The 24621-nt window shown below is 49.1% G+C and overlaps 2 protein-coding genes across 2 annotated transcripts in view; one reads left to right on the top strand and one right to left on the bottom strand.

Annotated features, from left to right (window-relative positions):
* CPNE6 (copine 6) overlaps positions 1-4053 on the top strand; it is a 30046-nt gene extending 25993 nt beyond the window's left edge. The window contains exons 14-17 of the mRNA XM_061590328.1: positions 150-283; positions 446-679; positions 2206-2377; positions 3795-4053. Coding sequence (XP_061446312.1) covers positions 150-283; positions 446-679; positions 2206-2328 — 491 coding nt within the window. The 3' untranslated portion in view covers positions 2329-2377; positions 3795-4053. The remainder of the gene's footprint in view (positions 1-149; positions 284-445; positions 680-2205; positions 2378-3794) is intronic.
* A 14275-nt stretch (positions 4054-18328) lies between these two features.
* NRL (neural retina leucine zipper) lies at positions 18329-23897 on the bottom strand. Its single transcript, XM_061590106.1, has 3 exons — positions 23729-23897; positions 20972-21368; positions 18329-19275 (listed from the first exon to the last, which is right to left on the bottom strand). The coding sequence occupies exons 1-3, from the start codon at positions 23875-23877 to the stop codon at positions 18877-18879; spliced, it is 945 nt and encodes a 314-aa protein (XP_061446090.1). The 5' UTR covers positions 23878-23897; the 3' UTR covers positions 18329-18876.
* Positions 23898-24621: the final 724 nt, after the last annotated feature.

The following is a 24621-nucleotide window of genomic DNA, read 5'->3' as shown; positions in this document are numbered from 1 at the left end:
GGAGCTTTACCTGTTGAGTTTCCTTCTTGTCATGCCGCTGTTAAAGGCACAAGGGCCCTGCGGAGAGGAATCTAGCAACCGTGCACCAGAGTCCAAGCCAGGGAGCATTTCTCGCACCCGAGTCACGGCATGATTTTTCTCCTCCCCAGGGATCTCTGGCGTGATTGAGGCGTACAAGCGCTGCCTGCCCCAGATCCAGCTCTATGGGCCAACCAACGTTGCACCCATCATCAACAAGGTGGCGGCTCCTGCAGCTGAGGAAGAGAAAACAGGGCTGCCGACGGTATGGCGGGAGATGTTTGGGCAGGAATATCGGGGGGCACCATCAGCTCTGGGCCCCGACAGTGCATGGGGCAGAGTGGGTGGGTGGTGAGAGCCCGGGGTGGCCCCGGCTGCGTCTTTACTGTGGTCCCTCCAGCCCCACCATCTCTAACCTGCCCCGCAGAAGTACCGTGTGCTGCTCATCCTCACGGACGGCGTGGTGAGCGACATGCCAGAGGCGTGTGATGCCGTGGTCCGGGCCTCCCGCCTGCCGCTCTCCATCATCATTGTGGGCATTGGGAATGCTGACTTCTCCGACATGCGGGAGCTCAATGGGGACCGCGGGATGCTGGAGTCCGAGGAGGGCAGGGCTGTCCGCGACATCGTCCAGTTTGTGCCCGTCCGTGAGTTCAAGAAGGTGAGGAACCCTCCCTGACTGGGCTACTGCAAGGAGGTGGGGGGTGCTCAATAGCCGGTAGCCACCAGCCATCAAAAGCTGCTAAACTTGTGCCTTCTGTCTTATTCACTCTCCTCTGCTGGCACCTATGTCTCTCTTCTTTCTTTTCTTCCTCCCTTCATTTTCTTTTTCTGTCTTAACTGATTTCTTATCCATCTGTGGTTCCCCACCCCACCCCTGAGTCTAGCAATCTGCCAGTGCACAATCATTTGGCATTAGATTAGGAAGTTTCAAGGGCAACCTTATATAAAAACATAAGAAGAGGCCTGTTGGATCAGGCCTATGGCTCATCTCATCCAGCATCCTGTTGTCACAGTGGCCAACCAGATGCCCCAATGGGGAGCCCGTCAGCAAGACCTCAGTGCTCTCCCCAGCAACTGATACTTAGAGGCCAACTGCCTTTGACCGTGGATGCAGAACAAAGCCATTGCGGCTAGTAGCCACTGGCATCCTCCATGGATTTGTCTAATCCTCCTTGAAAGAAAAAGAGGAAGGCCAAACAAGAGATGGATTGATTCCATCAAGGAAGCCACAGACCTGAACTTACAAGATCTGAACAGGGTGGTTCATGACAGATGCTGTTGGAGGTCACTGATTCATAGGGTCGCCATAAGTTGTAATTTACTTGAAGGCACATGACAACAATGAAACCTTGAAAGCCATCCAAGTTTGCGGCTGTCACTGCCTCTTGTGGGAGCAAATAGTTTAACTATGCGTGGTGTGAATAATATTTTTCTTTTGTCCTGACTCTTTGAACATTCAGCTTCATTGGATGACACCCGTTGGGTTCTAGTATTATGAAAAATGAAGAAAAACTTCCCTCTGCCCATTTTTTCCACCTTATGCACAAATTTATACACTCCCATCATGTCTCCATTACTTGCCTTTTCTCTAAACTAAAAAGCCCCAAACGTTGTAACCTTCCTCTTAGGGGAGCTTCTCCAACCTATTGATCAATTTAGTTGCCCTTTCCTGAATTTTTCCATCTTTAGTATATCCTATAATATAAGATCAGTCTCCCTGTGAATACTGGAAGTGGATGTGGCTTTTAGTTTTTGTGCTTATTTACATCCATATAAATTGAGCTGGGAGTTGCAAGGGAACTAGCAGAATATTCAGAATGACAACACTCCTCTTGAAAGCGGCATCAGTCCTCCAAAATCAACAGCATGCCCTTGGAGCACTCTCAGGGCTGCAAAAGTGTAGATCCTGTCTCTTTCACAAGCTACATTCAAGAGCCCTGAACTATTTCCTTCAGCCCCCAGCAAAGCAGATGGGGTCTGCCTCACAGCTAGTAGCCATCAGCCATCAAGAGCCATTAAGCAAACACCTTCTGTTTGCAAACTAAGCAGGAGTGTTGAGATGTTTGAGATGGCCTCTATCTATTCTGCTCTCTTCTACCCCTCTCTCCATGGGGTGGCTCTTTACCTCTTCCCCCTCCAGCATTGCCGGCATTCAAATGCACCCCACTCTTTTTTCTCTCCTAGGCTCCCACCAATGCCCTGGCCAAGTACGTTCTGGCTGAAGTCCCCAAGCAAGTGGTGGAGTACTACGGCAGCAAAGGCATCGCCCCTGGGACGCAGCGGTCCCCCTCCCCACAGCCCCAGTGAGACCCACATGCACTTTCCCCCAGGGGCATGGTCTGTCCAGCACCTTAATGTGAGTTAGTGGGGGAACAGATGGAGGTGGATGGGAACGTGGGAGGGTGTTGACAGGCATCAAATGACCAATGCGTTGATCAACAAATGGACGGATAAATGATTCTTGGTAAAATGAGGGGATGGGACTGAGGACAGCCAAGGGTTCAAATCCCCAGGCCCGGCTCCAGCAGCAGGCCATGTGGGGCATTTGTTGAGGGCCCCTCACTGGCCCCAGCCCAACCCCTCCAGCAGATCGAACTTATGGATGTGGCTTATTTACGTACTTTGCCTGTTCAAAAATGTAACCTTTTTCTCTTCAAAAAAGGAAGTGTCAAATGAGATTATAATAGAGAGTCCCAAGGGTTAATTTTAGATGTGTGATGATGAGGAAATGGCACTCCTCATTGCATTGTTTGACAATAGGGGTTTACCATATCAGTCAATATTTATTTTATGTAGAAGGGGTGAGGCCAAGGAGGAGGAGTGTGATTTGAGGAGGAAAGCAAGGTGACAAGGGGCCACTGATAGCTTGTGCCCAAGGGCCTCCAGAAACATGGAGCCAGCCCTATACATCCCCCTATAGCCAGGAACCCCACCTCGCAGGGTTGTAGTGAGGGGGTGGGTGGGAATGAGACAGTAACCCTACAAGCTCCTTTGAGGAAAGGTGGGATATCGGTTTGATTAATCAAAACCAGAGGGTCTTTTGGAAGGCGGTTTCAAAATGGCAGGTACTTTCTGAGATGGGTGACTATTTGAAATGGGGACTGCTATCTGTTGTGGAAGGGATAGAAGGACAGAAGGGAAAGAAATGTGAGGTGAGTTCCTGGGATGGATGGACTGTATAAATGGGCCTATGAGATACAGCACTGAGAGGAATGTGGATGCTGAGAGGGGAGAGATTGAGAAGAGAAGTGGGCAGGATGACATGGGAGGTAGTGCTGGAGTGGGGTGTAGGCATCAATTGGTGACATCCATAAGCAGTTGCCAGGGTCCACCTCAGGTCCTGGCACCCTCCACTGTTGCATCCCATGGGGGGTTCACCCAGATTTGTTACTGGTGGCTGTCATATGCCCCCCCTCTACTGCACACACAATGCCTCTGATGCAAGCATAATTCCAGGACATTGTGTGTGTGGAAATAATGGCTGTCAATTGCAGGGGGAGGGAAACACCATATTTTCCCACAACGCACCAGGACAAACCATTGTGAAAAAAAGTGGCAGATGCCAGCAAAATGGTGGCCACCATGAACTTTGGAGGGGCACCTGGGAAGGAGGGGGCCCACTGGATTCCCCCCCAAACAAACCTGGATCTGGCCCCTAGGTGGGACATGCTTGGGAAGGGCTACAACTTGGACGCTTCTGTCAAGATGGGTCCACTACTCACGTGAGGGCGCATACAGATTCTTTTTTTCCCCCTCTCTCTTTCTTTGCACAGGTGCCTGTTTCTCTTTCCCCACACCTCTGTCTTCCAGCCCTCAGTCTTTTAGGAACCCCCCCTCCCCTCCCCTCTGCCTCTTCTGGTGGGGAAGAGCGAGAAAAAGAGAGAGTGAGCACTTCGCCTCAGGCCTTCACCCATGACTCAGGATGGCAGCTGGAACCACACTCCATCCAGATGTTCCTAGCTGTTCCCCATCTTCCTCCCCTCCCGCACAGATCCTCACCCCAGATCAGCCTGCAGCAGTGGCTCCTGTCTCCTTTAATAAACCAGCTCTCTTGATCACACCTTGTTCCCCACCTGGGCTCTTTTTTCCCATTCTTCCCAGTCTATAATCTCTCATGAATGTCTAGAAAACTGGAGATTGTTGACATTCCTTTTTAGAGTTTGCAACACCCACGCGCTGGCCAATGTTGCCATTTGCCAGTGAAGAGATTGTCAGTATTCACCAGTGGATGTTGGCGATCCCCATATTCTGGCATTTGCAGGGGTACATCTGTTTGTCTTGGAGAAAAGCCGTGTCCTCAAATGAGGCCCCGCCAAGCAAACTGTATTGGGATTGGGACCCAAATGGGAGATGGAGGGCTGGCAGGGCAGAGCAGGCGCTATGGGCACCATCAGGGTTCACAAATGGGGAAAATAAACCTGCCAAGTGGAAATGACTATGCTTTAGCTACTCTGAAGGATCAATTGGGTGGTTTTGTGTACATGGGGGAGGAGAGGAAGGGATCCACTTGCTTGAAATTGCTCTAAATCAGGTATGAGGGAATCTTTGGCCTTCCAGATGTTGCTGAACTACAACCCCCATCAGCCCCAGCAAGCATGGTCAGTGTCTGGGATGATGGGGATGTAGTTCAACAACTTCTGGAGGTCCAAAGGTTCCACACACCTACCCTAAATCAATGCAAGTTAATGCTTTGGGGATTTCTATTGATCCTGTCTTAATTTTAAGCTCACTGAGCTGTCAGTGCTGGGACCGCTTCACCTATTGGGGAGGGGGGAAGCCTACAGCAACAACAGAACCACTAGGATAGCGCTGCCTTTTTTGATGCCTTGGTTTCCTGTCTGCCAGAATGAATTTATGGCTGCTTTTTCATATTTCTCCCCAGGGAGTCAAGATGGAAAGTGCATTACAGGATGCTAAGATCCTTGTATATAGTACAGAAATGGGGCAAGGAGGGAGGGAGAAGAGAGCAGATTCCTGCATCCTCCTTTGCTAAGTTGATTTCCCCCCTCTCTGAATAAGCACCGACTCTTTGCGAAGTGAGTGAACAGGAAAATGTGCCTTTACTTATTTATGCAGAGTGCCCGATCGCATATGCAGCTTCTGGAGCTACTGGACAAGCACAGTCATCCAATGTTGGCACATGGAGGAGTGTTGTTGCAGAATTTCTCTCTCCCAATGGTAGCCTGGGGCAACAATAAGGTGGGTGGGAGATCCCTTGGATGGGGGAGGGATAAACTGGATTAAATTTGCATTCAAAGGTGAACATACCTAATTTGCACTTTCTGAAAACATACCAGGAACGAAACACAACCATCCTTTTGAAATCCGAATTTTGCAGTGCAGTTCTTCAGCCAAATAACGTGTACAAAAACGCATATGGCAAGGCTAGATATTCATAAAAATGCATGGATTTGTGAAAATAACATGCAAAGATACATTGTGTTCAGGAAAAGTGCTATGCAAAAATCTGTGTAGGAGGCACAACTGCACACAAACATACAGCAGGAGAAATCGGCACTAAAATGCTGATGAATTTTCATGAGGGCTTCTTAAAAATAAAAGGATCTGGAAATGAGGAGAACTGAGCTTAAGGCAGGAAAAATGAGGAAAAAAGAGTAACCAATATTAACAAATTTAACCATCCCTATTCTGGGATCACTTGGAATTAGGCGGAAGGCTAAGGAATAGTTGAGTCTTAACCTTAACCTCTCGACCAACCCCACCGATTTCCCCCCATTGTTATTTTAATTTTATTCTTATTTAACAAAGTGCGTAGACTGCATAATCCAGGGCAGCCAGTGTGCCCTTTAGGTGTTGTAAAGTACAACTCCCGTCATTGCTGACCATTGACCATGCTGGATAGGAATGATGGGTGTTGTAGTCAAAAACATCTGGAAGGCACCACTTTGTCTACCCCTGGCTTAATAATAATTTTAAAAAATAATCTCTAAGCGGTTTACATAAAATAGTATAAAATATTTATAAGAAAATGCCAATAAAATCAACAGACTTCAAAAAGAAGTCAAAAGTAAAAGTATCAAAACACAGATCAAATGAACAGGTAAGAACAAGCAAGCATAATAAAATTATGTGCCTATACAAAAAGGTTTTGAGCAGGTGTTGAAAACAGTGCAACAAAGGCACCTGAAAATAGTGCTGCAACACTAAGGGCACAGTCCAAACCCAAGATCCACTGAGATGAGCAGGTTAGGATCTGGCGGATCTCTGGCTCAGCTGGGCTATGCTGGTGTAATTTGCTCATCTGGGGTCAGCTGGAGATATGTCAGCTTAACTTGCTCAGCCAGCTGAGCCGAGATCGGCGTAGCTTATGCTGGCATAACCCCCCCAAAATGGGCGTTTTGGGGGAGTGGTGGGCAGGATTGGGATGGTGGTGGACTGACACTGATCTTCACTCCTGTTCAGCTCAGTCATGTTAACTGGCAACCTGTCTGAACTTACACCAGCAGAAAGGGTGGTGTAAGGCAAATTCTATTTTACATGCTTGCTTGCCCTCTGCCAGGCTTGAGCTGGCTCAGCCGTCAGTACCCTCGCTCCCAAACAGGGTTTGGATCTGGCGTACTTTATGCTGGCTTAATTTACATGCACTTAAATGAAGCTGGCTTCATGACTCAGGATTGCTCTGTAAAAGATGGATTCCTTACAGAATGAACATTATACAGCACTTTTAAAAGTGCCTGTTCCGCAGGTCAGAGGGCATGTATAAAATATTAATACTTCATGAAGTATTAATCAAAATGACCATACCTCTGAGCATGCACGGAGTGAGGCCCCTTCACCACTTGGCTACAAAGATTTAATTTCTAAAAAGGAAGAAAATGGCCTGTTTGGCTTCCTTTTAGGAGCCCCTGCTTCCCAAACTAGGCTGCCACGAGTCTTCTTTTGTGTGGTTTCCTTCCGTTGTGGTGTTCCCTCATCTTTCATTTGTGGTAGATTCTCAGAAGCCCTATTAATCTGGTGGTGATACTCAATGGTTCCTTTTTGGCGTCAGAATCTTTTTGGGGATGGAAACTGAACATGCAATGAAAGCGGAACATTTCTGAATGCAAAAGGTCCTTTTCTTAAAAAGAGAGGCTTGGCTGCAATCTCTCTTTCTCACACGCACACATACACACAGGGTTGCATCTAACTAATTATACCCAGAGTAGGCCCAATGAAATTAATGGACCTAAGTTATCCATGTATATTAATTTCAATTAGTTGACTGTGACTAACATCGTATACTGTTTTGACCTGGAAGCCCTCTTCACAGTCTTAAGCATTTCTGCACAGCAGCAACAGCAGTTACTCTAAAATGCTCTTTGCACGTGTTCAGAGGCACTGTCGCTGTTCTATACATGCCACAGCTGAGCTCCTCCGTTGCTGAAATTTGGCATCTCCTGACTCAAAACAGCTCATCTCCTTGGCACAGCTGGTGCAATTTGCTCTGAAGACACTTTTTTGTGATGTGGATAACACAATGAGTGACAGGCAAAGTGGGACACGCACCAGATTGGATTCGCCGGGTTGTGCTGAGCAGGCCGCAGAACTGGCAGCCTCAGCTAAATCAGAGTCCCCAGGCTATATGATGATTCCATGGAAACTTTCCATCCCGGTTCTGCTGTCTGCATGAATCCCTTTTAAAAAATTCTCTGTAGTTTGGAAGAGGGTGTTTTATTAAACGGATGCCTTGCAAAGTACAGCAAAAGATTGTATTTTTTTTTATTAGTGGTTTTTAAAGTGTGTTCTCCGGATCCTTGGAGTGGCTCCGGAGCTTACCATGCTTCCTTATTTAGTGAGATCTATGATGGCAGACAACCCCATCCCGTGCCAAGACAGTTTGCCTATTTTTCCTCAGGCACCACGGATGGATGTCAACCTTCTGTTCTCGTAGGACAAAGATAACCCAGCAGGCCCAGGGTTAATGGCTACAGCTATGTACTACTACAACCATTTCCCTCCTGTGATGTGCAGCAACACAGGGGCACATAGGCGCCACTGTGGAGTGCACACAGTCTTCTCTCTCAGAACCAGTAGTGTAGTGGCAAATTCAGAAGTGAAGGTCCCCTCCTGACTGTCACAGCTGTGCCCCCTCCCTCCATTTTTGCTGCTGGGTTGAGAATGAGATCTTTGTTAATGCTTCCCCTATAACAACAGAAGTCCCTAGGAGCCAATGAGCATGAAAGGGGAGAGTGTTACCTACTGAGAAGAGTCTGCTCAGTGACTCACGCATCCCCTTTCACTCTGATTGGCTCCAATCAGCAGGAAAGAATAAGGAAGCATGTTAAAAGACTCTTCTTGGTGGCTAATGCACTCCCCTTTCAACCTGATTGGATTGTAGGATGCTGGAGACATAGAGTCCCTGTTGGAACCCTGTTCCCAAAAAAGGAAGGGGTCTAAGACCCCCCAAGACCCTGGACAATGACACCTCTGCTCGGGACAAAGATGACCCAACCTGCCCAGTGTAAATGTCTACATCTATGGATTCTGACCACTATACTTGGGGACAGCCTTGAAAGTTAAACTGGTATAAATCTGACATATGTTTGGATGGCAGGTCAAAGAGGGTGCCCTACTATGCTTCCCAGAATCCTCTGCAGTATACAGGAGTTTGTCATCACTCAGCAGAGAAATGAATGGGGAAAGAGTTCTCCAAAGATAGGAAGTTTGGCGACAGGGGACCTGGATTATGGGGGAAGAACGAAGGATGACTTCTGGTCCTCTTCCTGATCCCTAAATGGCAGGAACCTTTCTAGGGTCAGTTTTCTCTGGAGAGAATAAATACAACAAGAGCATAGAGAATATCCCACTTGCGCTCACGGACTCCGTTCATTGAAGGTCAGCTCTTGTGCTTACAGGAAATTCAATTTCTGAAGCTCTCTCATTTTGCCTTGATGGCTGTCCATTTTCATTCCCCCCCCCAGCATACTTTGTTAAGATATTTATCATTGATGGTTTTCTTCATCCATAGCACATTCAACTATTCCCATTTTGCTCTCAGTGATTCATAAATAATATTGATTTTTCTCCCTAATGTTTCCATTTTGGATTAAGAGCCTCTGTGTGTGTGTGTGTGTGTGTGTGTGTGTGTGTGTGTGTGTGTGTGTGTGTGAGAGAGAGAGCGAGAGAGAGAGAGAGAGAGAGAGAGAGATTGTTAAATTACACTGTTGTGGATGCCATATTATTTGCATATGGGGAGGGGGGTTATTGCTGTGTCAGCCCCGGATCCGCAATGCAAAGGTAGTATATCTTTTTTCTTTTTCTTTTTTGGTATCATCACATATATTGCTTGCATCTGCATCTCCCAGATGGCATTATGAATTCTTGCAACCGTAGAATTCTTAATTATGCTCCAGTGCTGTTCATTACCCAGTCTGCTACTTGGTACTTCAAAGTCTGAGGAAGTGAAGATCAGAAGGAGGTTGAGGATCACAGATGATATTTCATCAGAATCCCTACACGTACGTCCTCCAGTGTCACTTTAGTTTTTGGTGAAGTGTCAGTTGGTTCAAGCTAGTAAGTTATAACGCCAGTCCTAAAGTCCTGTTCTTGAAGGACAGTTGCTCAAGGGAGTGTGGGAGGGGAACACCCTGTGCATGTTTAGCAATCGTGTTATCACTTTCATATGGACTAGCCTCGGTGCTGACAATGGATTCCTGGGCTGAGCCTGGAGACAAATTAAGGGGCCAGCTACCAGCAACTCCTGGGTCAATTCTGGGCCAGGAAGAGTGTATGTCTCACCTAGTGTTGCCAAATCTCCAGATTTCACCCAGAGACTCCAGTTTTCGGGGGTCCTCCCAGTCTGCGTCTGTTAGAATTGCTTGTTAATATGCATTTTTTAAAAATAATATGTTTTTAACCCTTTTTAAAAAGATGTTTTTAAAGCAAACAAAGCACTAAAACACTTTAAAACATCATAAAAACAGATCTTAAAATACATTAAAACAAAACAGCATTAAAAACATTAAAAAAACTTTTAAAAGGGTTAAAAACATTATTAAACAATTCTGACACAGATGCAGACTGGGATAGGTCTCAACTTAAAAGGCTTGTTGAAAGAGGAAAGTCTTCAAAAGGCGCCGAAAAGATAGCAGAGATGGCGCCTGCCTAATATTCACGGGGAGGGTTTTTAACGTTTTGTTTTAATGTATTTTAAGGTCTGTTTTTATGATGTTTTAATGTGTTTTTAGCGTTTCTGTTTGCCGCCCTTGGCTCCTGCTGGGAGGAAGAGCGGGATATAAATCAAATAATAATCATAAAATAAATAAAAGGTAGGCTCATTGACACACTCCCCAGCTTTGGAGCTGGCTGCATTCGATGTGGGGACAAGGAGGAAGAAGTTCCTTCTCGCCCCCCCATGGGATGCAACCCACTCTGAGGGCCCGTCCTGTGACATCACTAGGGCCCATCCCTGAAATCTCAGGGTTTGGTTTGCTTCTGACCTGGTAACCCTAGTTCAGGAGCCAACTTCTCAATCATCCCAGAGTGCAGGACACGGAATAATGGGCTCCAGTTGCAGGAAGCCAGATTTCGACTGGACAGCAGGAAAAACTTCCTAACTGTTAGAGCCATATGACAATGGAGCCAATGACCTAGAGAGGTAGTGGGCTCTCCAACACTGGAGGCCTCCAAGAGGCAGCTGGACAGCCATCTGTCAGGAATGCTTTGATTTGGATTCCTGCATTGAGCAGGGGATTGGACTTGATGGCCTTATAGGCCCCATCCAACTCTACCATTCTATTATTCTATGAACCCAAGTGACCCCACCTGCAGACAGGGAATGGCCAAAATAAGCTTGTGTCTCAACAATTGCCTCAGGTCCACTGTGCCCCAGGATATCTGAGGGAGCCATAGGCCCCATTTTGGGGATGGGGGGTGCATCGGGTTCTGCACTGCCTCCTCAAGGTCATCCTCTGTGGCAGTATTAGTTGCTGAGCAGAGCCAGAGTGTGGTGGTGTTTAACAGAGCAGGTGGGATGTTGAACTTTGAGGGAGAGGTGGGTTTGAATCTCCTGCAGAAGCAGCGTGCTGTGAAGCTGGGAGAAAGGGAGAAGTTGCTGGGTCTGGTTGCTGGGCAACCACTTGGGCCTAGTTGGTGATTGTGAGCCTCTGCCTCTCTCCAACTTCTCTCCACTGCTGGGCCATGAGAAGAGGATGGGAGTGAGTCCCACAGTTGCTAGTCCTCTGACCCACCTTGGGCCCAGAGATGGCTAGGGAGTGACGCCTGGCAACCGATGAGTGTGCTTCCCTCCTTGCTAGCCTGGCACAATGGTTGTTTTGGACTAACACAACGGGAACAGTATAGCTGGATGAAGTGAGACTTGGAGGGAGCTCAGATGGCCAGGGTACTCTATAGAGAAGCGTCCGGAAGGAAAAAAAATAATTGAGGAGAAAGTAGAAAGTGGCGTCGTGGCAAGATGCTTGGTGTCACTGCCCGGTGGATGCCGCATTGCAGCGAGGAATGGGGGAAGCCAAGGCAGACTTGCACTCGAGTCAGCTTTCATTAGATATGAGGCTCACTGGGTTGTCTCGGGCCAGTCAAATTCTTTCTACCTAACCCACTTTGCAGGGCTGTCGTGAGATATGAAGCAATTGCCACTACTAGGCTATCCTCTCCTTCCTTGGAGGAAGGATAGGATACAAATCAGGGACATGAATGAGTCCATCGGAATGTCACAGCCATAAATCAAGCAGCAGCAGTAACAACAACAACAAATCAAGCAACCAAGTGTACAAGAAAGGAAAATACATTTTGCTTCGGCTCCGAGGCACAGTTTCCCAGGTGTTTGCATTCTAAACTCTGATCACCAGGGCAGGTGTTAAACTTAAGCATTCAAAGGACCTGAAGTCCACACCATCCTGCTGGGGACTTTGTAATCACCTGCTTTCCTTTTGTTTCTACAGGGCTTAGCCTGACAGCCTCTTTTGAATGTCAGTACTCAGTCAGCTGCAAGACACTGGAAGCAGTGAGGGCTCCTGTCCACGTGCAGAATGCAATTCCCTCACTACTGAGTAACCCCAGTCTTATGTTCAAGCAGGGGGATGTGGCAGCCTGGCTAGCTTGAGCCTGAGACATCTTTTTGTCCAAATGTATCACACTGACATCCATGAGGACTAGACGCATTTATAACAAAACAAATGTGCAATTTCCCCGTTCCTGCCCAAAATGATATATTCCATGGGCCATATTCTGTTCTCCGTGACATCATCCTTAGGGATAAAGGAATAGTCCTCCTTTTCAGAGCTGATATCCGACCTAGATAGATACAATAGTCCCTGACTTAACCCATTTCAGAACAAATTTAAAGTGTGTTCTGCAGCAAGAGGATGCTGCTTTTGCTGTCCTCCTGTCTCCTTTATCCCCCCCTCTCTTTCCTAAACACCAGTCCTGCCTTTTTTCTTCTCTGCTGCAATGATCAGCGCGCCAGAACTAAAAAACACCACCCACGCCTGCTCCCCCCCATCCGCTGGGGAAGCTCTGTATTTGGGGCACTGTCAGGAAGAATTTGGAAAAGCAAAACAAAACGTCTCTCTCTTTCAATAGAAGGAGAGACTAGTAGCGGAGGAGGAATTAAGTGTGCATTTTTCAAGGCCTTTGTGATGTGCAATGCAGTCATCTAATTTCCCCACATCCCGGTGCCATCATGTCCTAAACAAAAAACAGGGGCGGCGCTGGATGGGGGAGACGTGATATTAATTGCAGGGGTATTCATTAAGGGGAGAAAGGGTAAATATGGGATTATAGGCGACAGGGTGGCTATGGAGAATGGCACTTTCCCCTCTTCTCTCCTTTCCTAAAAGAAAGCCGGGCAGGGCGCCAGCCTTGGTCGCAGGCCAGCTTTGCAAGCAGAAACCAAATTTCACAACCGCGGTTGACAGGGTGCATTGCTAGGGTATGTGATAGCAGGGCTGAGGTACTGGGGGAGGGGTGCCAAGGGACCTTGCAAACCCAGGGCACGGATCTGAACGTAAGGAGACCCCCCCTGCCCTGCCCAATCATCTTGATCAGTGGCCATCCCAGACGCTTTCAGAAAGCCCACAGGCAGGGCTCAGAGGTAATCATAATATACCTCCATTATTCTCTTTGCCCCACCCCACCCCCCAGCAACTGGTAATCAGAGGTAAACTGCCTTTGAACATGGAGAATCCATTTAGCAATCATGTGTAAAAGGTGTTGATTGACCTCCTTGATGATCTTTTTCAATTAAAAAAAACAGGCATCTGGGAATTGAGCAGGGCAGCAGAGAGCCATGCATCGTGGGCCAAATTGGGATGATGGGCTGAGCACGGAATATGGGGCAGAGATCATGGGACTAAAGGGTGTTTGCATATTTGAGGAGATGAATGAGACAACGTGAGAGGGATTCAGTGGCCCTGAAGAACCAGATTTTTAAACAAATCTGTACCTAGGCCTGGATATGTGAAAGGGTTGTTGCACTCAGGTCCTGCTTTTGGGCTTCCCAGAGGCCTATCGCTTGCCACAGGAGAACAGGATGCTGGACTAGATGGGCTGCAGGGCTCTTCAGATGTGCTTATGCAAAGCAATAATGAAATGCCTCTGGGCATGTGCCTTTCCCCCTCACCACCACCAAACAATTGCAGCCCGTCACCCACATGCTCCGCTTGGAATCCTTGCTGTGGAGTTTTCGATTGTGTATGGCGTCTCCAGGATCCCATTACATTTAAGGCAGAGCACATCTACGTTTAGTGATCCTGATGGTGCCGTCGTAAGTACCAACATGCAAGGCACTTTGCCAGTTAAGATCGCAGCCCCCCATCCTTGGCAAGATATCCCAGGAGCCAATGGGCCTGCCAAAGACTGACCAAACTGATATCCTCCCCGATGTAAAAACATCTTAGGTACTATCATCCATAAATGTCTTTCCCCTCTGCCAATGGCTAATATTTATTTGTTTTTAACCTTAACTTTTTGGGGAGGGAGGGGGGAGGAAGGGCCATTGGGTGGGGCTCTGGAGGGCTGAGGGCCAATCTGGTTTAAGTGGAGCTCTGGGTAAAAGGCTGAGTGTATTTATTTATTTCTGCCCAGTTACCTGGTCTGAATATTGGGATTTGCAGCTCAATCAGGATTGAGGCAAGCAGGCAAACCCCCAGAAAAGCAATCTTTGGGGGGTCAGGGGAAGGCTAAGAGCTGCTTGGGGCAGAAGTGGCAAAGAGACAAAAGGCGCCAGGGCTCAGGATGGCAGCCAATTTCTGGAGCAGCCCAGGCAGGATCGAAAATGCACAGCTTTGGGATTTAATTACAGGGCTGCCAGGAGCCAGCCAGGGGAGGCAGTCTTTTTGGCATCGCAGGAGGGACATTTACCCAGCAGGGGGCGCTGCGTGGGGGCAACAGCCTGTCACGCCTGCCTGCTTCACCCATCTACAGCCCAGCCTCCAAACAGATGTTCCAAGGAACGACAACAACAAAGAGAGGGTCCCCAAGCGTCTTCTTGGGAGGAGGGGGATGATGAGTATAAGGCCATCAGTGGCTACTAGCCCTGATGATCTACCTCCACTGTTAGTAGTAGCCTGCCTCTGTATACCAGTTCCTGGGAACTGCACATGGGGAGAGTGCCATTGCGCTCAGATCAGTGGTGGCTGGTGGCTCCATGTCAGTGGGGCAGTTGAACCATCTCCGAGTTTTAGCCCAAACTTCCAAAGAGCTGTCCAAGGTGAAGCCACCAGCCGCCACTGACTCCAATCCTGCGTGCAGGCTTCCCATGGGCATCTGGTTGGCTACTGTGCAAACAGGATGCTGGACTCTATGGGCCCCTTTGGCCTGATCCAGCTGCAGGCCTCTCTTCATGTTCTTGTCAGGATGAGGATGACTGTGGTCCGACTGTGTCAAAATTAAAATGCAGGGCTGTTGGATTTTCAAGGGGCAAGAGCCTGATCCTCTGGTTGCCCTACGGATCAACCCTATCTTTGCAGAGTTGCCAGCTTTTTCTCCCTGGCAGGTTTATTTCTATGCTGACTTTTGGCCAAAAAAGGCTCCAAGGCAGCTCACAAAGTAAAATGCCAAGGGTAAGTCAAGCCAAAAACAAAACTGAATGAGAATTAAAACAACAAAATCTTAACCTTTCAAAAATACAGGCAGTGTTTTAAAACCAGTGACAGGCAGAAATTCAGCAGAGAAAGCTTGCCCTATGACAGCATCTCCTATTTTCCTAAAGGAACCTTGTCCTGCTCCATTTCTGTGTCCTGCATGAGGGTTAAAAGCACAATAGGCACTGCCCCTGACAACAGGCAAGCCTGGAGGTAAGTGTGAAGAAAGGGTGGCTAGCTCCTTTGGATGAGGACCAAAGGCCAGGATTAATTGGAGTCAGAATCCAGCTTGGGAGGACAGGAACTCAGAACAAGTGCCTCTGAGCACATGCAGAATGCCTCTATGTACACCATTGCCCAAACACCTCTAAGACTGGAGAGGGGGAGGTGGGGGCTTTACTGCCTCTGCCAAAGTGTGGGTCCCTGCATGTTATTTTATTGTCAATTTTTTAGTTTAGACCCCTTAAGTCTTCCAACTCTCGTTGTTTAAGGTTTGGTTTGGTTGTCCTCTGTCGCCACCTTGTGCTCATGTTTGGCAACACCCTCTCTTATATTTCACCAACTCTTAGGCCCTAAGGGACAGCTCTCAGCAAAATTGAAGCATCCACTACAGAGGAGGCTGGCGGTGGTTCCCTTCCCCGCTCCCAGCATGTTTCAGGTAAAAGATCCACAAAGCTTTGACTATATTATCAATCACAACCATTGATTCAGCACTTTGGGGGGGGGGATATTATATGGGTGGTGTTTTGCAATCTTTCCCTTCATGTACATCCTGCAGAGTAGACTGTTAGGGTCCCTATTGTACAGATAGGGAAAACTGAGGCATAAGTGACTTCCCCCGGGTCAGCTGATAAGTCTGTGGCTAGGTGGACTTTGAGCCTAGGTCTCTTGGAGTTAACATCTAGTTCTTTTATCCATTGGACTGTATCCCGATCAGATTGCCAGGGCAAAGGGGAAAAGACTTTCCCTGATTCTCTTAACAGTAGGGAGTAAAGTACAGAGTGGGTGAGGGTGATTAGGGATATTCTTCCTTCGAGGTGCTCACTCGATCGGACTATCTGCCTATGAAGAGGCAACTTCAAAAGCTCCCCTTCCGTTTCACTGCTCAAAACTGAAAGAATTGCACACTCTTTCCCCTTTTGTTTACGAAAGGATCCTTTTATTATTTTAAAAATCCATTCATATCAGAAAATCTTCTCTTTCCAGCTTTCCCCCTGTGGTTAGTCACCCACTGGCTCATAATGTTCTGTAGTTTCACTTGGGAGAATGGAAAGGAGAAGTTTCAAAAATAAATAGTAGAAAATATTAGAAAGTTCACAAGAAAGAGGTTGCTGGGGTGTTTTGTGTGTGTGTGTGTACTATTGTATGGCAATAGATTTGTGCCGTACACCACACATATCTGGAAGGCAGTTCACAAAATACACCCATTCACACACAGCCTTGAACTGCCCCCTCCCGAAATGCACAGGCCACCACCTTGTCCACAAGCAAACCAGAAACCACTCTCTCCGACAACAGTTCCTCATGCGCATTAAGGAATACTCACAATCACTCTTGCATGAGTGCACACTCACAGTCATGCCTGCACCAGTGTGTGCACGACAAAGTCAAACGCAGGGTTCATACACACATTGTGCATGTTTAATGACTGAGCATCTGCATTCTTGCTGCGGGAGTCGATTTCACACAGCTGCTTCTGTGCCGTCTTGTGAGCTTCTCTGAGTTTCAAACTGCATGATATACTCTGGCTGACATAGTGACACCCATTGGGAATGGGCCATGGCTCAGTGGTAGAACATCTGCCTTGCATGCAGAAGGTCCCAGGTTCAATCCCCAAGGGCATCTCCAGGTAGGATTGGGAAACTCCCTGCCTGAAACCTTGGAGAGCTGCTGCCAGTCAGTGTAGACACTACTGAGCTAGATGGACCAGTATATAAGGCCGCTTCCTATGTTCTAAGTCCGTGGGTACAACTGAATGTACAATCACACAAGCACACATATTGTTGCATCCACAATTTACATCTCCTTTCCATATTTATATGCACACACACAGTGTTCCATAAACACACGTTTATGATCACACTGAAATTCTCTCTCACACACACACTTTTTCTATAGTAATAGGACCTGCCTAGTGTAATGTGTGTTTTTAAGATATCATTAATACTATCCCTTTGCAGGCATCAGGAAAGGTGAGCTTCCTCAATTTCCCAGCATTTCCTTCTGGATCCATTCCATTCCACGGGGCCATCTCCATCTTGCACCCAGATTTTTCTTGCCCTTTGGACTCTTAGAATAAGAAAGACTGAGCAGACTGGAGCTGCAGGTTTTTCCTCTTTATGGAACTCTGATTCTGGAGTGGCAGGGGAAGCAGGAGAAGTTAACATAAGGGGAGAGGGAGTGGCCAATTGAAAAAAAAACTTTTATTGACAAGTGGAAGGCCTGAGACTATGGTTTCCTTTGGAGCATTAAAAAAAACCCCAATCGTTTCAATTCACTGTTAAGATACTTCCTCCCCTAACAACTTTTATTTCCCTGCAAAACTGGCCAAATCCCCACAGGGTCCCACTGCAATACCACCCCGTCACAACATAGGCACTGCACTTCAGTTCCACTAAGCTGTTTTGCCAGGACAGAGAAATTGGTTGGAGGGAAGGAATGGCAGTTGCTTAGCAACTGCAGCACATGCTTCCTCCCTCCCCTGGACGTTTCTAGAAATTTCTATCCCTGGATACTGCCCTGCTGCCCCTCACACACTCTGCTCCCTTCCCATTCCACAACAAAAAATGGCCTGCTGGTCTGGAACTAAAGGGCAAGGTGACCACCAAAGTAAGACTTGCTGCTAAAGCTGCATATACGCCATACATTATTTCCCCCAAAGAATCCTGGGAACTGTAGTTTGTTCCGGGTGCTGGGAATTGTAGCTCTTTAAGAGGCAGACTACAGTTCCAGTATTCTTTGAGGGAGCCATGTGCTTTAAATGTGCTTGAACTATACGGTGTGTTTGCAGCCTGAATGTAAGATCATTTCTCTTCACAGCTCCCACTTCCGTGCAAGAAAACCATCTGCATGGGGTATATGTGCTCATGTGGTTTCACGGCTTTTCCCTATACAAAGTTGAGTATTTATATGTAACCCTAAGGGTGGGGGACCCCCAAGGACCCCAATCTGGTGGCCCCCACCGTCTCCCCAGGCCCAGCTATGACATCATCACTGGCCCTTGAACTGTTGCTCTGGGGACAAAATGGAAGCAGCACTATTTGGAATCAGCTCTCTCACACACGCTCTCTCTTTTATTTGTCCTTTGCCTGGTGGTAGATGGAAGAACGACAAGGAAAGGGCCCTTCCCAAGAAGAGTAAGAGGTTTTGGCATAGTTACACAACAGACTCAATGGGGCTTAAGAGTCACTGGGAACCTTGGGAATTGTAGTTCCACGAGGTGAGCTAGTGGGGCTTCTAAGAGGATGCTCAGCCCCCTCACCAAAGTGCAATTCCCAGGATTCTTTGAGAGGGAGGAAGCCATGACAGTTGTAAAACCTGAGAGATGCTGACAGGGTAGATTCACTCGTCCTCCGTGCCCTGACGCCCTACGCTCTTTTGCACCACCTGGTGTTGGAAAAGGGGAATGCCCTATAAAAAGCCTCTGTTCCTATTGCCCTCTGGTGGAGCGAAAGGGGGGGGGAACAGTTCTTGGTCCACAGCGCCCCCAAGTGGCCAGGTTGGGGGTGGTGTGGTGGGGAAAGTGACTCGCCAAGTCCATCACCTATTCACCTCCCGTAGTCCGCTGCACCAGGAAGGGACTGCTGTTGGTTGCTCATAGGAAAAAACATCCCAGTGAGGTAGGCTTAAGTGTCGGAGGCTCTGCCCCCTCCCCACAATGCCCCCCGCCACTGCTGGCAGTGATGGCCGTGTCCCCCAGCAGCTTCTGACAGCGGGCCTTGTAGATGTCCCTCTCGTGAGCCACTTGGGCCATCTCGGTGCGCAAGGACTTGAGCTGCCAGGCCAGCTGGGACTTCTCGGCCTCTAGGACGTGGCGCTGCTGGACCCGCTTAAAGCGGCAGGACTGGGCATACCCGCGGTTCTTCAGGGTGCGCCGCTTCTGCTTCAGGCGCTGCACCTCATCCTTGCCAAAGCTGCGGAGCTGGCGATTCAGATCTCGCACCGACATGGAGACCAGCTGGGCGTCAGAGAAGTGGTCGCAAAGAGTGCTCAGCTGCAGCAGGGGAGGGGAAAGGAAGGTCCGTGGTGGAATGAAAACACAGGGACGATTAGCGGGAGCGGGAAGTGGAAGAGCGCTCAGCTGAAGTTTTTCGGAAGACATTTTCCTGAGACAATTCCTGAGATTTTCTTTTTCTTTCATTCAGTCCCCTGAATTTTCTCTGAATATTCCCCACCGTGTGTGCGTGCATGCGTGTGGTGGATGCCATTCCGCCCTTTACAATGCCCTGGAATGATGGTAGGAGCAGGGCATTGTGGGAGATGCAAAATGGTGGCCAGGCTGCCAACACTCTTGGGCACATCCGCACGGTACATTTACCCCACTATTATTCTACTTTAAACATCAGGCTGACCATCAGCTGTGGCAGGCAGAGCCCTCAGCACCCTTCACAAACTACAGTTCCCAGGATTCTTTGGGGGAAGCCATGACGGTTTGAAGTGGAATAATGTATGGTATGAATATGACCTTGTAGTGGCAGGGAGTGGGGAGACATTGGGGGGGGGAGGGGGGAGGAAGAAGCTGTGCACCTGGTCAGCCTCAACCCCTGAAGAAACTATGGAGAATTTCTCCTCGTCATGGACAAATTTGGCTAAATTGGTCCCCCTTCGGTTTCTCTGCCTGCAAATCGGGTGGAGAATGTCATGGGCCATTTTGCTCACACCTCTGAAATCAAAATCACTCGGGAGTCTTGCTTGTACTGTTTTGTACAAAACAGATTCATGCAAGGGCAGCTGGTGGCTCCATGTGAGTGGGGAAGCTCCAGGTTTTAGTCCAAACTTTCAAGGAGCTGTCCAAGATACAGAGCCACCTTGGATAGCTCCTTGAAAGTTCAAGCTAAGTTCAGGCTAAAACCTGGAGTGGATTCCATGGCCCCACTGACGTGGAGCTACAAGCTGCTACGGGATTCATGGCAGGGAAACCTTTGGCCAGAGGTGAGTGACCTTCCCAGGAGAAGGCCATACACAGGTGGTGGATTTGCAGGCACCCTACTGACGGCAGACGCCCCCATGAGCTGAGCCATGGGGAACAATCCCCACGTTCTCTTGAAATGAAAATTGCTTTGGATTTCTGAGTCCTAGCCAGCCAAGCTGGTGGAGAAGACCCTGGCCAGCAGCAATGGGAGGCCTGTTGCCCTTTTGAATATGCAAAATGTTTTTATGATCTTTGGCCTGGTAACTCTCCAAAGAACCCTGGCAAGTTAAATTCATTTTTGTTGCCAGAGAACAACCCGAGGGGTGGGTGTGGGTGATTTATTCAAAGAAAGAGAGGGGCCTAAATTCAGCAACTTCTTGGAAGCCCAGTTCTCAATATTCCCTAGTTCCCCGGAGAAGTGGAGTGAAGGGAAGGGCACTCTGTACATGCTCAGGAGCTTTCACCTTTATTATTCACCAATTTTCCTCAGTAAGTCCTCAGCTCGGGCAGATATTTGATCACAAAATCTTCTTAACTAGAGATGTGGGAGGCGCTTGTGTTTATTTACTGGTGCAGCACTTTGCCCATGTTCAGAGGCTTTTTTAAAAGCTGCATGTTCCACGATTGTACTCTGGAGCTTCTGGTCTAAAATGAAGACCTTCCCTCCTCCCACCTTCCCCCTTCCCCCCTCCCCATACTTTACAGCATCCATTTCCTGTCCCCCACATCCCAAGCGCTTGCAGTCCCTCCCCACCCCAGTCTTCCCTCTTCCTCTCACCTGTTGCTGATCTCCACCAGGCCCCTCGGCTGTTCCTAAGAGCCCCTGCACTTGGGGGGTTGCTCCGCCGCGGAGCCCCCCGTCCATCACTGGGGCCCCCAAGAGGACCTCCACGGCCTCATCCAGACCTTGCGCCAACTGGCCCTCAGGGCTGCCCCCCGCCGCTGCTGCTGCCAGTGTCTGGTGGAGAGTGGCCATCCAGTACAGCTCTTCCAGGGTGGACGCGGGGCTGCCCGCCTTGTTGAACGTGGGCGAGGGTGGCACAGAGCTGCAGGGTGTGGAGCTCAGCGAGGAGCCGCCCCCGAACCTGCCGGCCTCCTCCTTCATCTCAAACTTCAGCAAGCCAAAGTCGTCTAGGTAGTCCACAATGAGAGGGCTGGGTGGCGGGGCACTCATCCTGCGCAGGGGGGAAGAGAAAGAGAGGAACACTCAGCACTGCTGAGATTCTTCTGAGGGTGAAGAACAGAACGAGGAGGACTGAAGACCAGATTAACGGATTAACTCTTGGGACACACAACCCAGCCCCCTGTTCTTCTAAAATTGGCAGGGGACTGGGGCCACCGAGCTCCTCACTTCTGCATCTTTGGGGCTCCAGCCCCCCATGGCACGCGCTGCCTCTGTGCCCACATGCAGCATCACAGCAGGCCTTGGCAGCCGAGACATGGGATGCCAATAAATCCTGCATCCAGGAAGTATATGAGGAACTCTTAGAGTGGGCTGACCTGCCCCACATTTTGAACTAACATCACACGTTTGCACCCGTGAGCTAGCCAGAGGGGGTGGGAGGGTCTCACACTGCGTTATTGCAGCATTTACATGGAACAACAGGTTCTAGACCGCCTCACACAGATATAGATTAGGTCCAGCAAAATACAGATTAGGACCAGCAAATCTTGTTATCTAGCCCTGATGAGCTAGTCTGTTCCATCAAGTGTAGGCAGCACTGACACTTTGGCACTCCCTCCCTATTGACGTCAGGCAGGCGCCTTCGCTGAACTCTTTATGGCACCTGTTTAAAATATTTTTGCTTAGGCACATCTATCCAGGTATGGAGATATTGACATGTTTTAATCTCCTTTTAGTCTACTGTTCATTTTAATGATCTGTTCAATGTTTTTAATTTCTTGCTTTTTCACTGATAATTTTATTATTTCGTGTCAACCGCTTAGAGGTTTTATTACAATCAAGCGGTCTGTAAACTGTGTTTTTAAAAGATCACAACCAAGATCTATATGGCAAGTGAGCACTCTGTGCAGCCAAGGATTGCCCATTACAGCCCATTTCAACGTAGTGAGAAGATTTCCCGGAGGTCCCATGTACAAAAATAATCATGCCTCTGCACTCCACACACATCCATTAATCATCCACCGCTACACCAACTACCACGGCCAAACAGTTGTTTCCTGTTTGCTGCCCTCCTTATGCACAGTTGAGCTAATCGCCCAACCCTGCCTGCGATAGAACATCCCGTTTGTGTTGTGCTATCTAGAGGGATCAGGGGGGGTATCACAGGGCCCCGCTGTGTAGCATTTGGGATGAAGTTAGAAAGAAGTGCCAGGGCTTCTCGCCAATTCAGAGTTTCTAGCAGCTATAAAATAAGGGGGGAGACAATAATTCTCTCACTCCCCCGCCCCCGTTGTCCTAGCTAGGCTGTCTTCTTCCCAACTCTTATGCGCAGGCCCAAGACTGCGCTCTTGTTACTGTGCATTTACTGTGTGCAAAAGACTACGGCTGCAGACACACCATACATGTGAAGCACAATTCTTCCTCCTTCCCCCAAGAATCCTGGGTATTGTAGTTTGTTAAGAGTGCTGGGAACTGTAGCTCTGAGAGGGGTAAACTACAGTTCCCAGTGTTCTTGGGGAGGGGGAATGTGCTTTAAATGTATGGTGTGTATGCAGCCTTCAAAGCCATTGGGTCTGCACATTGTCTTCACTCGCAGCAAAAAGTCCTTCCCGGATCCCTTGAATTCATTTTCACGTTCCTTGCATCATGCACCCATGTTTAAATGCACACAGGCTTGCACACTGGGCTTCTTATTCACACTCACTCATGCTTGCTTCAGACAGCTTGATGACACACTCGCGCACCATCTGTGTCTCCTCCTTAAACAAGACTCATATGAAGGCTGCGGTCCAACACTCACTCACTAAGGAGCGAGAACCACTGAGCGCAAAGGGACCAGCTAGACAGAACAGGGAAGGGGACCCTGTGACCCTCCAGACGCATTGGCGGACTTCCATCTTCCATCATCCCCAGCCAGCATGGCCAATGGGCAGGGATGATGAGAGATGTGGTCCAGCGGAATCTGGGAGGCCACAGGTTCCCCCTGCCTGGAGTAAGATATAGATCAGATTTCCCCCAACCTGAAGCCCTCCAGATGTTTCACACGACACCACCACCCCACAGCCCCAGCCAGCTCTGCTGGGAGTCGTAGTGCAAAACATCTGGAGGACACCAGGTTGGGGGAGACCTGAGATCTAGACTGGAAGCCCCTTGCCGGCAGCCGGCTTGCAATCTAATGTGGCCACGGCAGGTGAGGGAACCAGAAAGCGATCTGACCTTAGAGGTGGGGGGTGGAGGGGAGGGAAGCTCACACATTGTTACTTGCAATCTCTCTCACACACCCCTGCACACCCTCACATGCCTCTCTGCTGTGGACCTCGGGAAACCCTCAATCTGAGAGGTTTAGGGCACCTTGGAAAAGCCCCAAGAGTCGTCATTGTGGCAGAACCTCGCAGCTCTCTCTCTACCCACCTGTTGGTATGGGGATCCATCTGTCTCTCTCCCAGCTCCCGAGTCCAGCTGTTGCCTTTCTGGCCGAGCCAGCGTCCCTGTGCACCGCCACCAGGGGAGGGTGGCAGTCGCCCAGCCCAGAGACCAGAGCTCGGCCGCTGGGGTCCCATTTAAAGCTCCAGGGAAGGCTGAGCTCATAGGAATATATTAGCCGCCGGCCAATGGGGAAGGACTCGGACTTCGTTAGCATAGCAGGGCAAGGGCAGGCCCAGGATCTCTTTCTCTCTGCTTCCCCCGCCCCGCTCCAGCCCAGCCGCTTCCTCCCGCTTCCCGCTGCTGTGGGGTGGGGTTCAGGATGTCCCTGATCCCTCTTCCCTCGATTCGGAGGAAAGGCTCGCTCGGCTGTGCGCTTCCTCGTCTGGAGAGCCGAAACGGGCCCTCCGGGCTGCCGCCCGCACCAGCAAGAGACCCAACGGGAGACCAGGCCAGGCCAGGCCAGGGGGCCATTTCCGTGCAGAGCCGTCCGCTGCCCGGTTCTGCGGGCGCCCAGTCGCCAGCGAGGCCTGGCTCGCAGCCAGCAGGAAGGCGATCTAGAAAGGGGGAAAGAACAGGACGCCCTTGAAAGCTGGCCTGGTTTTTTTGGGGGGGGGAGCACTAGCAGGGGTGTAGTCGTCCAAGGTCTCGGGGGTCTAAGACCCCTTCCTTTTTTGGGAGCGGCGTCCCGTCTCCAGGATCTTGCAAGCCAATCAGCATGAAAGGGGAGCGTGTTAGCCACTGAGAAGAGTCTTCTAACATGCTTCTTTATCCTTTCCTGCTGATTGGAGCCAATCGACGTGAAAGGAGATGTGCCAGCTATTGAGAAGACCCTTCTCTCTCCCCTTTCATGCTTATAGGCTCCTAGGGATGTCTGTTCT

This window comes from Rhineura floridana, chromosome 11 (genome assembly GCF_030035675.1).
Source record: "Rhineura floridana isolate rRhiFlo1 chromosome 11, rRhiFlo1.hap2, whole genome shotgun sequence".
NCBI classification, from domain to species: Eukaryota; Metazoa; Chordata; class Lepidosauria; order Squamata; family Rhineuridae; genus Rhineura; species Rhineura floridana.
The sequence above is the reverse complement of the archived record's forward strand: the minus strand, read 5'-3'. Positions and strand labels throughout refer to the sequence as shown.